This window comes from Anopheles marshallii, chromosome X, assembly GCF_943734725.1.
Source record: "Anopheles marshallii chromosome X, idAnoMarsDA_429_01, whole genome shotgun sequence".
Taxonomy (NCBI): domain Eukaryota; kingdom Metazoa; phylum Arthropoda; class Insecta; order Diptera; family Culicidae; genus Anopheles; species Anopheles marshallii.
In genome coordinates, this window is record NC_071325.1 from 13,974,525 (window position 1) to 13,993,201 (window position 18,677).

Sequence of the window (18,677 nt, forward strand, 5' to 3'; positions counted from 1 at the left end):
GAGAGGTAGAAGGATTTGTGGCCCCGTATGAGTGGAAGGACAAGCTCCGGTGGGCTGATCACGTCATGAGAATAACACCGAACGAACTCTTATATTCCTTTAGATCATCCACATGTACAGAAGAGGCGTGGTAGGCCTAAATTAAGATAGAGAGATGGCGTTGATGCGTCCGCCAGAAAGGAAGAGATTATGGATCGGAAGACGACGGCGCTCGACCGTGAGCGGTTTAGAGGACTCTTGCAGCAGGTCAACACGAAGCGAAGCGGTTGTAGCGCTGGATAAGTAAGAAAGTAAGTAATGTCAACCCATAGTTTGGAGACCTTGATAATCGCCTCAAATTAGGCTCCGAAAACAGAAGCTAGTGGGAGTTGAGTGGGAATGAGGCACAAATCAAATTGATAGTTCCACCACCAGCGGCCCTACAAATAAATCCCAACCAATGTAGAGGTGATGTGTAGAGAGTAGTGTCGTCAAAGGTCAACATCGACAAAAGTATTGGAAAATGTTTAGATAAATTTTAGTGCACTGGTAGGTTTATTGAAAAGTCTACCAACTACCTTGATGAGCTCCAGGATCAATGAGCTGGATAATCATTAGAATGACACCAGATAATCCGACTAGGAAAGTTATTTCAGGCTGTCCTATTGGATGTAAAAGAGTTCTTAGGCCCAAAAGTGAGATTTGCTGACAATGATGCCTTCGACAGAAATTCAAGAACATGCAATTTCCAAACGGACTCACTCGTATACGCCTCCGAGACATGGATGTTGTCCACGATTGGTGAAACCCTCTTAGTATCATTGCGAAAAGGGTTTTTTGACCTCGTATGTATGGCCGGACAATGGAGGAGTTCTACGAATTGTAAGATGGCTCCATAACTGACTATCCTACAGGGAATTAGACATGACATGCTCTGGTGGTCTTGCCATGAGAATGAGACCGGATGATCCAAATCGTTAAGTTCTTTTGGTCGTCCATATAGACTTAGGATCCGTGGTAGGACCAAATTGAGATGGAGTGATGGCGTTGATGCGTTCGCAAGGAAGTCCTGTATGGTGCAGGTCGTTTAGAGGACGGTTTAGAGGACTCCTTGAGGAGGTCCTCCTGCAACAAAACCACTAAGCGGTTGTAGCATCGGAAAAATGTAAACATGTCTAAAAGCTTCCGTAAAGTCCATTGGCCACAATTAAGAGAAAGGAGGGTTAAGAGATAGCTACGAAAAGCTTAAGATAGGAGTTCTAATGTAATAAGTTCAAAGATATATCAGAGACGGTGTAAGCTCTAATAGGATAAGTGTTGTGCTGAATGGATGTTTTGAGGAGAATCATTCATATGAATCTTTAGTGAGGAGTTATTCTAATCAGGAAACGATTCTCAAAAGATTGATGAATACACAAAGCTGTTGCGGAATTGAGGGCTTGAAGCGGAATGAGAGTCATAATTATGGCAACTGATGACCGGGAGGAAAGGGAAGGGTGTACATGACGGACAAGCTCGTAGGTTGTGGTCATAAAGCTTGAATTCATCACAAGTCACAAATCTTTGAAATAGAGACTCATATTCATTTAGTCACTTCAAACTCATTAATTTCAATCATATTAACTCAAAATTAAATAGGATGGTACAGTCATGACATTTGACAATGAAATTGGAAAATCATACACAAAACGTCTTTTACAGCTGTCCAAATGCTGAAAGTTGAAGAAATTGTATTCTCACATTGAGATGGAGTTATTGTGTTTGTCAGATAAAATGTCCCGGACTTGCAATTTCTAGACTTCAGGATTAGACCATTTGGCACTTATGCAAAACGCCATGTAAGCATTAAGTAAGGAAGGTTCTCTTTGATTAGAATTGAGAATAATGTTGTAATTCTCTATTTTTTTTTTAAATTATTTTTGACTCTTTAAATTTTATAGCTCAACGTGTTAACCTTGCTACATATACTCATCATCAAAATAGGGTTGAATCATTTTTTTGTAGTACAGGAAACTATGCGCGGGAATAGGAAACAAAATTCGGCAAAGAATTCAAAAATCACACCATTTCAAGAAAATAGTTAGAATTTTACGAATTCAAGATGTGTTTATTCGCTATATCGAGTTTTAGCGGGGAGAAACCCTGTATTGTTACATTTTGCCTAAATGTATGCATTCCGCGCGATAAGTTAGCCCATTTACTTGGTTGAGTGCTTGTTGGTATGTAACTTAACAAGGTCACCGGCTGGGTCACATCAGCTGGACGAATATTCTCGTCGAATTCCTGCCCGTTCCCCTCATTAGCGTGATTACATTTTTCGGCAATAATGGTGCCTTGTTTGTGGTGTGCTTGTGCCGTGTGGGTAAAGGGTTTTAAGATAATCAGCAACGGTCTTCTCGCTCCCCACCGACGAACGGGTGCAATCCTGGCATCGTTGAACGGATGTGGAGTGGAGTCCTTACATGGCGCCTACAGACGGCGCGAGCGAGTTCCTTTCTTTGTACCAGATATCGTGCGGGCAAATGACCCCGTGTCTGTGTGGTTTGTCCGATGCAACGTCCAGAGTCACTAGGTCACTCCGTGGCCCCGATTGCACACTTGGCGGGGCCTGGGCCAACTGTGCTGAACGTGGGCACACACACACACGTGCGCGCGGGCACACACGGAGAAACACACCGAGTCAAACAGGGGGTTTGGTTTTCAACGATGTCGCCGCCATAATATCTCGGGCATGCTGTCGTCAGTTGCATCGGCTCCTGTCGAGACCATGACCTACATAGCGGTCGACGCTGGCCAAGCGCCTGTATGCCTGTACGGACACGCTCGTCAGGCAAAGGATTGCAATGCCCATACACATTCCGAGCAATGTGGGACGATGTGGGGCGGTTGAAGTTATAGCAAGGACTAGCAAAAGGCACCGGGAGTTTCGTTTGAGTGGGTGGCGAACTGTTGGACCTAAACCAAGAGTAGCTTACTTACAGTTGGGACTGCCTCGGTGTGTGTGTTGTTGTTGCTGGCGTTGTTGGTTTGGTTGCTGGGAGTGTTGATTGCGTGAGATTTGCAAACTTGGCGTGTTGAGCTCACAGCACCCACACCTTACACGTAAGAACACTAAAGGTGAAGGGGGGGGTGGGCTAAGCGGAAGGGGTGTGGGGGATGTATGTTTTCCTCAGGATGTTGAGGTTATGGTTGGTTGATAGTTGGTTGTTTCGGGTGGTGGAATCACAATTGCACTCGAATTTTCGTCGTGCTCTAAAAACAACACACACTACACATAATCACACTTACAAATTTATACACACATACACATTCACAAGCTCACTGATTAGAAGATGGTACGTTGGTAGTATCGGTTTTCGAGGTTTTTGCCAGGACCGACTGTGATAATCTTGGCGATATGTGCCGTTCCCGCAACGACGCATAAATATGTAAACTAAGGCGATGTTATTTTCAAACCCCTCAAAACGGTTGTGACATTCTCTCTCTCTCTCTCTCTCTCTCTCTCTCTCTCTCTCTCTCTTTCTGTCTCTCTTTCCCTCTATCCCACCGCTTCAAACGCAATGTTGTATATGGCGCGGTTACCGGTGTTTATCGCGTTTAGCCGCCCGTAGTGGGGCGCGCGCGTGTTGCTGGCGTTGTAATCGCGTTGGAAAATAAAAATATTAACCCCTTGTTGCTACCAACCACCCCCATCCCCTTCTCACGTTCGGTGCGTGTGTGCTCCACAAGACCGTGCCATAAAATCGGCGAACGTAAACAAAATCAATTTTACTGTCCGCGCGCCACAAGTAAGGACGCCGCACGGACATGATGCATCGCGCTTGGCACAAACCTTCCCCTCCCCTCGGTGGAGCGGGTGGTGACGGTTTAGACCCACTAATTTCCAATTATTCGTTCACTAATTTCACTACGCTCGACAGCGCTTCAATTTGGGTTAGGCAGCAGGGCAGTACGGGGTTTGGGGAGGCGGTGGATGGGCAGCAGTGGAAGGCACACGCGAACCGCGCAGCAAAGGGAGATGTATTTATGTATGGGTTTCGAAGTATCGGAACCCTCCCTCACTCACCCCGCAACGCCGAAAACCCGCCAGCGGAGTATGCAATCGGCGGCAAACATCGCACTTTTACATCTGAGCACATTAATTTTTGTCGCGTTTATGAGCGCAAAACCCCTTACCAACCGACGACCCTCCCGACCCGCGTTGGCACGCGTTTGCAAAGTTTTGTTACGTTGCCCGCGCGCACTCGGTATCCCGGGTGACATTAATTGATATGATGTTCTCGTAGTGTTTTTTTTTCGAGCCGAAGGGGCCACCTAACCCACTCCGCAACAACTTGGAAGCACCAACTCGCACGCTCAGTTGTGCGGGGTTTTTTGTTGTTGTCGTGTTGAGACGGTAGGGAATGGCCAATACCCGGTACTAACCCGTTGGGCCTGTTGGTGGTTTCACTCCCGATACGTCCTTCAATCGAAACCGAAAGTCCGAATAGCTGGGCGAATAGAGCACACGAGCGACGGCACGTGTGTACTGGCTGGAATAAACACTACACGTTCCGTGCGAGCACGTCTTCGAATGCACTGAGCGCGCTCCCGCTTGGACGCGACTGTTTTGGGATCACCGAGAGCTGACTGCTAGAGCAGTGGGTGTTTACGCGTTTGGGTCGTGCGACCGACACCGAACGACTGACCGCGGACCGTGTGCCATCGAACGAGCCAGCCACACACACACACACCCCAGTGACACAGACACACGAAAAACCCGAACACTTTCTCCGAACGGTGCTCACCTTCACCGCTCACCCCACCCGCACGCACACTCGAGACGCTCGGGCGCAAAGAGATGAACGTCATCAAGTTTTTCAAGTGCCGCACGGTGGGAAAACACACCCGACCGTGTTGCGACGATGCGGTGGAGGAATAGGAAAAAAAACCGCCCATTCGCACACTCTCGGAAAGCTCGGAAGCTGCGGCGCTGGCCGTTCGGGTACCGGTCGGGATTTGGTCCGTCTGGCTTCGGGTTTTGCTCAGCCGCTCCGTGTGTTTGTTGCGTCCACAATCCCCGGTGTCTCCATCACCGCCGATGCGCTGGTAAAAAAAAAGGATTGCAAACCCGGTAAGGACATCACAGGTAAGGACACCAATTCTCCCACCGCTGCTCCATCCTCCGGCGTGTGCTAATCTTCTCACTTGATTATTGCACCTCTTGGTACGGGCGAGAAGCAGCGCGTTCAAAGTGCAGCAATAACATTGATGCCCTGGTGTGTTGCTCTCACTTTCTACATTCTCTCTTAGCCGCCATAACTAGTTTGTGCCTTTTTTTTCAAAAGGTTAATTTGAAACACCAACTCCTTAGAGGTCACATAATCGGATCCTGCACATTGCGCCAATATAGAAAAAGTCACGCAAAACGTGTGCGTTTTTCTGTTTAAAAACGCTTGGCATGTATGTTGAAATTACAGGAAGATAAAATACTAAACAACGATTTAATCACGAATTAAATAAAATTCACTCATTTAAACCGTAACGTGAGGAAAAGAGGATCGAAAATAATTCGAGAAAAATAGAAAAGCTCTTGCTCTTATACCTAATTATTGAGGTGCATAGTGAATAGGCAGAAATGGGTGAGTTAGTTTGAATATCCATGAAGAGCTGTTATAAGTTATTTGTAATGTATATTGCACACATGCACTTTTGGTTCCGTATGTGTGAAAGGACAATGAAGGAACCGCTATTTTGACGCACTCTACGTGCTATACGACGAACTCACTGTCGTACAACGGATTAAACTCATCAGGCTCCGGTGGGCTGGTCACGTCATGAAGATGACACCGGACGACCCAGCCCGAAAAATTCTTTTGGGTCAACCACATGCACACAGGAGGCGTGGTAGAGATGGAGTGATGGCGTTGAGGGATCCGTCAGAAAGGTCGGGATAATGGTTTGACAAACGTCGTCGCTCAACCATTAGCGGTTAAGAGGACTCCTACAGCAGGGGCAAAAGTCCGCGCAACGATATTAGGGTCTGATAAGCAAGTAAGTAAGTAAGTTACTTGGTCGCAGAGGTATGGGCTCATTCAATTATTACGTAACGCAAAAATTGTACATTTTCTACCCTCTCCCCCTCTATTGTAACAAAACGTAACGCTGGAAGCAACTCTCCTCTATGCATTACGTAACACTTCATCAATCCCCCTCTCCTTGCTTTTTTTTAATTAAATAATCTTAAGTAATCCATTGAATTCCATCGTATTTCGTCAAATTCAAAAAGAAACAAGCATACTGCCTAGTAAATTCACTACTCAAGTCAGACTGCCTGGCTTAATCGTCGCTAATAATTTGAAGCGGGTTTTGAACATTCTTCAATCTATACAGCTACGACATGCATACATTATTAAAATTGTTTGTTTTCAGGCAGTCCGTATCTTTCATCAATATTATTGTTATAATTGGCTTGTACCAGATTAATTAAACCAAGGCCAGGTTCTGGTCAAAGATATCAATTCGTCTCCAAGTTCTCAATTACCTCATATCCCAAACATTTCCTATTTGATAATCATCCACTTAATAAGCATAAGAAATCTCGTTTGTGAGCTTACATTACATAGTAGCCAGGTGAAACAATGTATCTATCTTGTAAAACAATATTTCTTAAGTAAATTCTTGCATTATTTATCAGTACTATCAGCACTGGCAGCCATTACTTTGAGTGGCTATCTTCTGTTTATTCTCCTATATTTTTATGAATAAAGCACAGATTTAAGTAGTAGTAGTAGTAGAGTTAAGTTTTATTGAGAAGAACATAAATTTATACATAGAAAATTCTTTGAGCGGGTTCGACTTTCGCGTCTTTCCTCACCGTTGTAAATAACTTCGCTCGCATAGCGATTTTAGATAGGATTAATTTGTTACCTGTAAGGCGTTTGGAAATATGTGTGGGAAAGTTTTCAGGTAAAAACCCAACAACAAGTTCAAAAAAAAAAAATAAAAAAAAAAAATAAAAAAAAAAATATTAAAATATTATAAAAAATATACATTATAAAAAAAAAAAATATTATAACTAAAATATTATAACTAATACCTAACTAATTTTTATTTTATCTAATCTATTTAAATACTTTTAACTTGGCTGAATTTCGATTGAATGTTTTATAAAAAAAAACTGGTGTTACAACATTTGTTATAATTCTGCCTAAGAGCCAAGTCGGTTTATAACCGGGAGTTGATTTGATTGGCATTTTGTTTTGTAGTTGGTTTGAATGTTTTTGAGATATTGGATAATGGGAGGCACTTTACATTTTTCATGCAGTAAGGTTGTGCGGTACCAAGGAGGAACATTTAAGATAGATTTTAGGATTTTGTTTTGAATTATTTGGAGTGTTTTTTTGTGGCAGTTAGCGCAATCTGACCAAGCTGGGGAAGCGTAAGTAATTAATGGACGTATTGCTGCTTTATAGAGCAGTATCTTATTTTTAAAGTTAAGTTTAGATTTCCTGTGTAGAAAGCTGTATAAAATTTTAAACAATTTTTCACATTTTAACACAGTAGCTTCAGTGTTGATTTTAAAGGTTAATCTTTTGTCCAATAATATGCCTAGATATTTGACCGATTCTTTCCAGTGAATCTCGTTGTTGTTGTATTTAACGTTTTGATTAGGTAATTTAGAAGGCTTTTTCAACCTGGTGAAAAATATTGCTTCTGATTTGGTTCCATTAATTTTAAGTTTCCATTTTTCACAGTACTTGGAATATTTTTTAAGTCCGTTATTCAGCGTTTTTATAATGCTTTTTGAATGTTTTGCAGAAGAAGCTATGGCTATATCGTCAGCGTATAAATATCTGGTACAATTTTTCATGGTAGGAATGTCTGATGTGTAGATGTTGAAAAGAAGAGGGGATAATGTGCTGCCTTGTGGAACTCCTGCTGTGGGAGTATACTTTTCTGACATGCATTTACCAATCTGTATGTAGTTTTTCCTCTCTTTAAGGAAAGATTCAATGATTTTAATAAGATGCATCGGAAATTTGAGATGTATAAGTTTGTGAATCAGTCCTTGATGCCAAATTCTGTCGAAAGCTTTTTCACTGTCTAAGAGTATTAGGCCTGTAGATTTTTTTTTGTGTCTGTTTTCTCTTATGTCTTTTGTTAATCTGTGTAGCTGGTGAGTTGTAGATAATGTGGGTTGAAAACCAAACTGTTCAAATGGGATTATTTTATTTAGTGAGGTGTGTAATCTCATTTGGATCTCAATGCATTTTTCGAATACTTTGCCAAGACTACTTAAAAGGCTGATAGGTCTATAACTTTCTACTTGGGATGGATCTTTACCAGGTTTTGGAACTGCGATTACTTTAGCAATTTTCCAGCGACTAGGAAAGTAGCCAAGTTTAAGGCATCCATTGAAAATGGTGGTCAGATATGCTATTGCTTTGCGTGGTAGTCTTTTTAGTGATCGGTTGTTTAGGTTGTCACAACCTGTGGATTTTTTAGTTTTTAAATTTGTCAACATTTTTTTAATATCTCTCGGCTTTAACAGATTTTCTAAGATTTGCTCAGTTGTGATGGATGCATTTTGTAAATTTTTAATATCTCTAGCCACTTTATGTTCAACATTCCTGTTTGAGTGTGTAGTAATATTATGTGCCGATTGGAATTGTTCTTTAAGCGCCTTACATTTTTCTTCAGAAGTTATTAGAGTTTTATCATGGCATTTCAGTGGGGGGATTGATCTAATGTTGTTTTTAATAATGCGTATGAATTTCCAGAGTTTGTTGTTATTTTTGGCATTATCGTTATTCATTGACAATAAATTCTTTGTCCATTCTCTATTTCTTACTTCCGACAAAGCTAGTTCAATTTTCTTTTTGAGTCGGTAATACGAATTTTTAAGAGAAACGTCCTGTCTGTGCCTTTGCCATCTTTTCCGGGCTATATTACGAATTTTTATGAGCGAGGTTATTTCTGGTGGTATAATCATCCTGTAAGTACTGGGTGTTTTGAGAGGGACTGATAAGTTATGAGCTGTTGTGATGGTTAATGTGAGGTTTTTTATCATTTCGTCTATTTGTGTATGATTTTGAATGTCGCTTAATTGCGTCTCAAATGGATTCAGTGTGGTATTTATATGTTCTTTGAATATACTCCAATTTGCACTGCTGTAATCAAATATTTTTTGCTCATAATTGTTTGTTAGTTTTGAAATAGAAACGGAAAAAATCACGGGTAGGTGGTCTGATGTCAAGCAGGTTTTGGTTATCAGGTCGGATATTTCGAAAGTGACATTTGATAATGTGAGGTCTATTGTAGAGGGTTTCCGTGCCGGATCTAATGGGTAGTATGTAGGTGAGTTTGGGTGGTAAATGGTAAAGCAATCTATTTGCATCTCCCTAAACAGGCAGTTTCCAGCTGAATTTGTAGTAGTACAGTTCCATAGTCTGTGTCTAGCATTAAGGTCGCCGCATATCAGAAAGTTATTTTTTCTGTTGGTTAAAGTTTTAATATCATTTTTAAATTTACTCACATCTGTGTTTGCGCCTGGATGATATGCTGTGGTAAAGACAATGGAACCTTTTGTTGTGGATAATTCTACTTCTAATGCTTCGATTATTTTAAGATTTGGACTTTTTGCTACTTTGTATTGGATGTGATTTTTAACTAAGATTAATATTCCTCCTTTGGCACCTTCTATTCTATCAAACCTGTGTGTGGTATAATTAGGTATTGTGAATTTTTGTATCGGTTTGAGAAAAGTTTCTACAATGCCCATCAAATCAACATTATAATCTCTTAAATATTGTATTAGTTCTTGTTTTTTGTTGGAGATACCGTTTGCATTCCAGTATGAAAACATAATTTTGTTTGAGACCGCCATCATGGGAAGCAATATTTCTGAACTATTTGACTACCATAATTTGATCTTCTTTGGTTGAACACTTTTTAAGGCACGAAAATGTTTCCGTGATTATTTGGGCTAGTTCATCGGGCCCGAAGAGATCACTCTGATTAGATGCTGTTACGTTTGCATATGTGTTAGTTTGAGATCGCTGCGTACGCGTTGGATGTGTATTTATAGTTGCGATTTGGGGACGCAGAGGTAGTGAGCTTGGTAAGTATGGGAATTCTTGCGTAGATATTGTTACCTGTTTTGGTGTTGGTAATTTGATTTTGTTTTTATCAGGTATTCTCTTGTTCTGTCGTTCTGGGCATCCGGAGAAATTTGCTGTGTGATTACCTCCACAGTTTGCGCATTTCAGCTTGTGCGTTGGTATTTGCCCGTCCGTTGATCCTTTGGCCACTGGACACTCAGATGACGTGTGGTGATCTGCACATTTGATACACTTTGGTGGCTTGTAACAATTTGCCGCTCCATGGCCGAACCGTTGACAATTTTTACACTGCATTATGCTGTTGCTGTTAGTGTAGTACCGCCAATATACTGCTTGATGGTTCAAAGCTTTGATGAAACGCAGTGTTTTTAAGTCAATAGTGCCTTTGTTGAAGTGAAGCAGATATACTGCTTGCTCTTCGTACCGCTTTTTGTTAACGGTTAGTTTTTTTATCGCCACAGGTGTCAAATTTTCTTCTCTGAGAATATTTGTGATTTCTTCTGTAGGCATATCGATAAGACCCATTAGAACAATTATGGTAGTTCTATCTTCCTCCAGTTGGTAAGTGTGGAAGTCTGTTTTGCATTGTTTTAAGTAGTTAATCACCACTTTGAAATCGTCTACTGTAGTAGTACGCACTACTATGCCCTTGTTTGTTACAGCTGTTGTGTATCGTACAACACCTGCGGTGACAATCTTCTTGTGGATATCTCCAACGTTGTTGCTATTTACCACAATCGGAGGTGGTGTTTTGGATGATGTAGTTATACGTTGTGTTGAATGTTTGTTTACGATCTCCTGATCGTCTATTGTTTGCAATATATCAAATTGGTTCTGTTGTTCCAATTGCCTTTTTGATTTTGGTTTGCAGCTACCGTCCACTGAGGTTTTGAATGCGGTGAGAGGCAGTGTTGCCGTTCTCTTAAAGCACAGATTTAAAGGATCTTATAAGATGATGATTGTATAACTTAATTCGATGCTAAGGCAGTTTTAGTCATTTTCAGTCAATAAACACGCAATGGAAAGTTAGTAAGTTAGAGTGTCAATAAAAAAGCATTTTGTTCATTACAATCAACTATTTTAGTTGGTATGCTGACTTCAGGCACGGCCATACAAGCACCAATCATGATGCCGCACGTTCTAGTTGTCGAAAATTGATCATTTTTCCGAAAATGAGCGTCCGAGCACTAATTGATCTTGAATGATGAACTGATGTATGCTGAAAACTGAAGTATTTCGAGATAGCGAATATCTTGGATGCATCAAAAGGCAATGTTTTTACAATTTCGAACATTAATTTGGATACATGCCAGTAAATTTTGAAACTGATGCTGCATTTGGTTAAGCGCAAGAGGATTCTGAGACTGCTTAAAATTCTTCAAGTTCAAGGTTTGTTTGTTTGTTTGTCAAGTTCAATTTTGGCGATATCTGGTTCGAAAACTGTTTCACTTTGACCGGTGTACCTCAAGGCAGTGTTTGAAGTCCCATTTTGTGTATGTTATTTATGTTCTATTCTTCTCTCTAACATGTTTTTATGCTACCTTTACAAGGTCAATTTATTTTCTGCGATAATATCTTTTGATGACCGCCTTCCTTTGCTGGCACTCATTGACAGCTTTATTTTACGGTGTTCGTCAAATGGTCTTGTACTTTGTTACAATAAATGTAGTGTTCGCACTCTTATTTCCTTCTTAATTATCTCCTTAATGCGATTTCATTATGTCGGGCTTATTTTCATAAAAGTCCTTGGGAATTGGTTTGATACTAAATTTACTTTTGATATGGATCGTTCGGAGACTGTCATAAAAGCTTACAAGTGTTTGTGTTTGAAGTCCTTATACTGTGCTGTGGTTAGGTCTACTTTGGAGTATGTCTGTAGTACTTGGGCACCCACCAGTGCATCGGCTATATTGAGGCAAGAACGGATCCAGAAAGCTTTCACCCGCTTTGCATTCCGCTAATGCAAAATTTCATATGTTTGGCTCGACGTTGGGCCTTGAGACCCTGGAGACCCGTTGGAGCTCAAATTTCCTTTAGTGCATCGATCTTTATTTCCAGCAGTGATGTTCCTTTCCTTTTGAATGCTGTTGGATTCTATGTCCCCAATCACTCCCTCGTCGTTATCGTCTTAGATCTACTGTCCGTACACCCTAATCCTATCACTCTTCCTCCATATTCCCTTCCTTTAGGTAAACTTTCCAGTTTTTAAGTTATATTCATTAAATCAGGAGTGGACAAAATTCAATAAACAGATATCAAATAACAAGCATCGTTACGGCCATGGTCAGCGTCAGAATGTCTGCTCCATCAAACAGCTCAGTTAGTTCGTGGTTTATTCAGTTATATACGCCCTGCTCATAAATGCTTCCAAATATAGCCCGCCACGTGTTGCCGTCTCATGGTCATAGAATACTACCGGACGGTTGGATTTCGTATTTTGATAAAGTCTTCTGAATCGAAGAAGTTACACGTTTGCATTTCGCTGCTTGAAGTTATATTAGTTTTTATTTTATTTGTAGATAATTTTTCTGCCTTAAAGCTAGACAAATGTATACTTAAAAACTATACCCGAATGCAAAAACTAGAAGATTCACTTGACGTAGAGGAAAGTCATAGTCTTTTAGGCTCCTCTGATCCGTTTTTAATTATGTGCCGAAAATTGAATGCAGTTTGTGTTCGTTACGAACCTGACATGTCGCGTTATGCGTTTTTAAATTTTATTCGTGCTGTGCGATCAACTTCCTGTTAATTTGTTTTCTATTTGTAATATTGTACAACTAATCTTGAAAATGCTTCAAAGGGATCACATGAAGCCCATTGAATTTAAGAAATAAAATGACAATAATAAACAAACAACTGGAATTGGAAATAGGAAGGGGTAAGGATAAGTGATAGTGGAATAAATGGAATGTGGATTTGAATTGTAACAAGGCGCATAGCAAAGGATCATTACGGCCTATGGCTGAACGTCTTTTAGGAATGATCAGTGGGGGATGATTGCGAAGAGGACGAGTAGATACATACAAAGGAATAGAAGACAGAAGAGCAGAGTAATGAATTCGATCAAGGAGCAGAGAACGAATGAAAGAGGATTGGGAGAAGGTGTGCCGGTCTTCAAGAGGTTTAAATTCAAGAGTCGACATCTGGACTCGTAGTGAGGGAGTGAAGATCGTACAGTGGCACGTAACAGCGTATAAGTACACTAGTTAAATGTTGCATCAGGTTGTTGGTGTGAGGATCTCCTACTGTACAAGGGTATATACATGCAGACAAACATATTGAGAACACTTTGAAAAAGATTATTGGAAAGAGAGTGTTTTTCGCCTTCTAAGTTCATATAGTAACGATGTTAGCGTATCGTTAAGCGAATGTAGAGTGTAGTTCTGGTTCATTGGTAATGGTTGGACGAAGACTAACCAAAGTTATCGATATCACTGGCAAAGTTTATACCTAGTCTATCTAATACAGCCATAACTTTTCCAAGCTCTGCACTGTTCTATGAATCAGTATAAGTACTACTATACGGATGTTGTTAATTTTTGGATAACGAGGACGCAATAGCATGCTGGAAAGTGTTAAAGAAATTTTAACTTCTTGAACATTTTATAACATGTTCTCGTCTGTCTCTTTTGTAAAATTAATGGCTTCTTCGCTCAACATGAAAATTGGTGCTGGTGCTTGACAAATTCTTCGACATTAGTTGGAAGTTTATGCTCACAAGAGGGCATTTTACATCAAATATAATAATAAATAGACCAATTATGTATATTTTCATTATTTGCAAACAACAATCAGATTAAGAGGTTGTCAACATTCTATTGCAATTAAAATGTTTCGAAATGTTAAAATTGTCAGGAATAGCATTAAATCCACTTTCTGCTTCATTGAAGTGCTTCACTTGGTTTGGTTTAGTTTAGCTTCAAATATTGTCGCGAAACATTGAAAATCGCTTTAACCAATCCAACCAATATGGGGACGCCTAGTACCTGTTTCCTCAGCAAGTTGAAATACAAAAAAAAGCTTGAAATAAATAAGTTCATGAGTTATATACATTTTTTTTTAAGACGAGTACATATATAAAATAATATCAAATACCCGTAATGAATAGGAAATTCGATTCCAGTTACAGTTCTAATATTAGCATAAAAATACTTTTTTTATAACAGCTTGACAGCCTTGTTCCCATTATATAGCGTTCATATAGAAAAATTAGAGAGTCATTTTTGTTGCTATTAATTTATATGGATGGAAGGATAAGAAAACCTTGTTTGGTTTATTGCAAATTATTGTATTTTTTTTGTAGTTAATCTGCTCAAATATCTCTACATCGTCGCGATCACCTCGATCGATCTCTGCTTCTCAAACTGGAATCTCTCCATTGTTTGAGCCACCTGCACGGCCGAAGACTATACTAGCAAAAATTTCGTCTTCATTGTATTAATCTCCAATATAACCCTTAAAACTTCATGCTTCCATCTGGTGATCTCCTGATTTTCAAACGGGTCAGACAACATGTTCGAAGCTTAAACCCTGCACTAAGTCCCTTGTGGCCCTCTACAGGCGTACTAGCTTCCAAAAGATTCCGTACTCCATAGCTCATTCCGATCGATGATATCATAGACCCTCTTGAATAGATTGTACGTAGGGGCGATATGGTGCTCCTGGCTCTTCGGAGGTTCTGCCAAAGAATTGTGACGGTAAAGAATTCGGGACATAGTTTGTAGGGGGAATGGCTTAGATTGCTCGAAAATAGGTAAAGTTGAGTTATGCTTCTTTTTGGATACAAACAAAGGCTGCCTTTAAATATGTGCGTAAATTGCGTCTACTTGGCGACCGTAGGACTTATTTTTAAAGGCAAACGAAACAAGGCACATAAGATTGGTTGTGGTATAGCGCTTTGGCATAAAGCCATGCTGATGATGTGTCATGACATTTAACCCACGGGACAGCAGAAAGGAATGAACAATAAATTCTAGAACTTTGGAAGGGGAACATTTAATCGTCACTCCACGTTAATGGACACATAAGGCTCAATCACCCTTCTTGTGAATAGGATTATGAAAATTAGTCCGATTCTTCGCGGTCTTGGCCAGCTGCGGGAGTTCTCTAAACTGCTTACGGGTTGAGCGTCGTCGTCTGCCAATCCATTATCTCGGCCTAAATCACCTCCTCTGTTCATGTGGGCGTCCTCGTCAAAATAGCGGCTTGTTCTTCGACCGTTGTTCTTCCATACATACTTCCACAGTATCTTCATCTTGAACGCGGCTAAGAGAGTCTCGTCAGTTTTGGACAAGGTCCATGTTTTTGAGGCGTATGTGAGTACTGGAACTATATAAATATAGTTGAGTATTGGTTTTTTAGAACAATTTTTATTATCAATAGTTATGTTAGGGTTCGTCATTATGGAATAAATAAATAAATAAATAATAAGTTATGTTAGGGTTAGGGTAGGGAACGTATCATCCGCTGCGGCTGCTCGACGAGACAAGACTGCTAGCACGTCATCTAGCATCTTTTTTCGTTGACTGCCTTTCCCGCGGTACCATGTTGTGTGGTGACATTCTTAGAGCGTCAGGTTACGTGCTGATGCTCGGAAGTCACGTGGTCCAACACGGAACCAGAGTGTCGGAAGCAACTCATGCAACGGATGCGTAGCATAACTACATACAGTTCTATACATAAGCATATGTAGTTCTAGCTGCGTTCGTCGCAACAGGTGTTTTGAGAAGAAAAGTTTGATAAGCTTTTGCTACGTTGCAGAGCTCCAAACCAATGATGTCTACGTTATCGGCGTATGTCTTGATCTGAAGTGACTTGAAGAAGATGATCCCCGAAGTTTCCACCTCCGAGTCGCTGATGGTCCTCCCTAGCGCTCGGTTGAAGAGGAGACATGTTAGTCCGTCTCCTTAACGCAAACCTCTGGCGACAGCAAAGGGTCTGTTGGATTTGGGTTTTTATTTTGAGAGAGATGTAATGAAGAGCCTTGAGGAAAGACCCGTTATAAAATCTTAAAAAATAACAAGTGAGTGATTACAGTTACTCGCGGGCAAGTTATCAACATCATAGCTTGTCAACAACATACACGAAGGTTGATTTAACCTCACAATGTTGGTCATCTTCGCTCTCGAGAGATCGGTCATTATCTGTCCGCAAAAGAACGATCTTTCAAACACGAGCAAGCTGTAGTTGAAGATGGTCATCGAAAGCAATGGATTTTAGTGTCAATATAGCTCTAGACGTAGCAAGTAGGCAGTTAGCGTGACACTCATTGGGTGCTCACTCAGTAGTGTTTTTATTTGGAAATCCCCCAACGTTTGCTAGATCTGTGTGTAAGTCATCTAGCGAAAGGTTATCACAGGCACACGATGCGTCAGTTTGGGAGATACGCAATCGTGTTGGTACTGTTGTGCCTGTTGGTAGCTTCGAGCTTAGCGCAAACCTGTGGCGAACGGAAGGTGGCGAACTTTCTTATTGTGAACGGTACGGAATCGAAGGATGGCTATTGGCCCTGGCATGTGGCCCTGTTTCACAACAATGGTCGAGCATTCCATTACGCGTGCGGAGGAACCATTCTGGATCATAATATAGTGTTAACGGGTAAGCTTAAGGATTACAGGGTAGGATAAGGATTACAAACCCGGTTTACGAAATGGATATCTATCATCGAATCTCCCATCTCTTCAATTTTAGCGGCTCACTGTTTGATGACGGAGAATGGTGTGATGGCACGAGAGCGACTCGTAGTGCAAGTTGGGCGAAATCGACTACGTTCTGCTGGCAACCGCGTACAGGAACATGAAGCGTACCAGTTGATCGTGCACCCGGAATTTACCTCAAACAGCAACCGGCACGACATCGCTCTGATAAAGCTCGCAACCGACATTACGTATACCGACTATATCCAACCGATTTGCTTGTGGAATAGGGGTGAAGATCAGCATGCAATCGTGGGCACGTGGGGAACGGTGATCGGGTTCGGTGTCGATGAGACCGGTAATGTTTCCAACACACTGCGTGAAGCTACCATTCCCGTCGTTAGACACATCACCTGCATCGAGAGTAACCGGAAAGCGTTTGCCTATCACCTCACCTCGAATATGTTCTGCGCTGGCAGTCGTGATGGGATCGGTGCATGTAACGGTGACAGCGGAGGGGGTATGTTCTTCCAGTTCAATGATGTGTGGTTCGTTCGCGGTATTGTGTCGTTTACCAAGCTTCGCCAAGATGCGCCATTGTGCGACACGAAGGAATACACCGTGTTTACCGATGTGGCGATGTACTTGCACTGGATCAAGCAACACATGCGTGGAGCGGGTGGTCAACCGGTTGCGATAGGGAATAATCGTAAAATCGCGCTGCTTCCGATGTCAACCTGTGGTGCTAATCCGTATGCCAGTCGAGATGAATCGTTGAAGCCTGTTCTGCTCGGCTATCCTTGGGTGGCTCTGCTAGAATACAGTGAGAGTGGGTCGGACGAAAAAAAGGTGTACGCCAAGCGACATTAATTAGTGATCTCTACCTAGTCGCGGCTGCGCACGTCCTTACGAAGGTCTCTAGGCGATACAGCTTGTGTGTATATTCTATTATGGACAAATTGACAGCGTTCGATTTTTAATGGTTATCCTTTATTTGCAGATCATCCGTACGTCTGGGAGAGTACGACATGGACACTGGGACGGACTGTGCGGAGGTGGATGGGAGCATTGTATGTTCTCCACCAGTTCAATCACTACCCGTTGAGTCCGTAACCCAGCACAAGGACTACGATAGAATGCGTCTCGTGAATGATATTGCGCTCATTCGGGTGCGTGATCGAGTGGACACTAGTCAGAGCAATGTGAAACCGATCTGTCTACCAGTGACGAACGAGCTGCGTAGCCAGAAGTCAACCCACTATATAGTGACCGGTTGGGATGAGGATTACACTGCTCGCCAGCTCAAAAGTTCCCAATGGGAGTTGATTGAGTCTACCGAATGCCACAAATTGATAAACGACGATTTTAGCTGGCTCGCAATAACGACACGCCAAATATGTATGCAACAGCAAAACGGCACAGAGTGCAAGCGGACATTTTCATCAGCACCACTACAGCTTGTGCAGCAAGTACTTGGGAAACAACGTTATGTCCTGTATGGCGTGTTGTTATTCGGATCGACCAGGTGTAATTTGCGCTCCCCGTACGTGTTCACAAATGTGGCCAGCTACATGGATTGGATTCTAGAAAACATTCAAGAGTAGCAACCGTGTTACGTATTTGACGTCAATATAAGGTTTCTTGGATTATTTCTACTAATAAACAACGAAATGTTGGTGCATGTTAAGAGCAAGAATCATTACGTCTATTAGCTCTACCGAAAGAACAAGGAAGTTTAAACCTTGTGATCTCATAACATAAGCTTAAAGCCTTGTTTTGTGAATAAACTCTTCAAAGATTTAGCAAATACTTCAAACACGCTCTGTCATCACACAGACTTCACGAAACATATCGGACATTCCACAGTCCTTCTACTCTTCTTATCCGGTGATACAACCATTTCGAGAACTTGGAGTGTTGTAGTCCGCTAAGCCATTCAAACTCTTTCCCGTCACTCATT

General features: G+C 41.4%; 1 protein-coding gene across 1 annotated transcript; it reads left to right on the forward strand.

Annotated features, from left to right (window-relative positions):
- Nucleotides 1-16,447: 16,447 nt before the first annotated feature.
- Nucleotides 16,448-18,321, forward strand: LOC128710348 (uncharacterized). The gene is made up of 3 exons (XM_053805405.1): nt 16,448-16,679; nt 16,773-17,568; nt 17,718-18,321. The coding sequence occupies exons 1-3, from the start codon at nt 16,448-16,450 to the stop codon at nt 18,319-18,321; spliced, it is 1,632 nt and encodes a 543-aa protein (XP_053661380.1).
- The last annotated feature ends 356 nt before the right edge of the window (nt 18,322-18,677 follow it).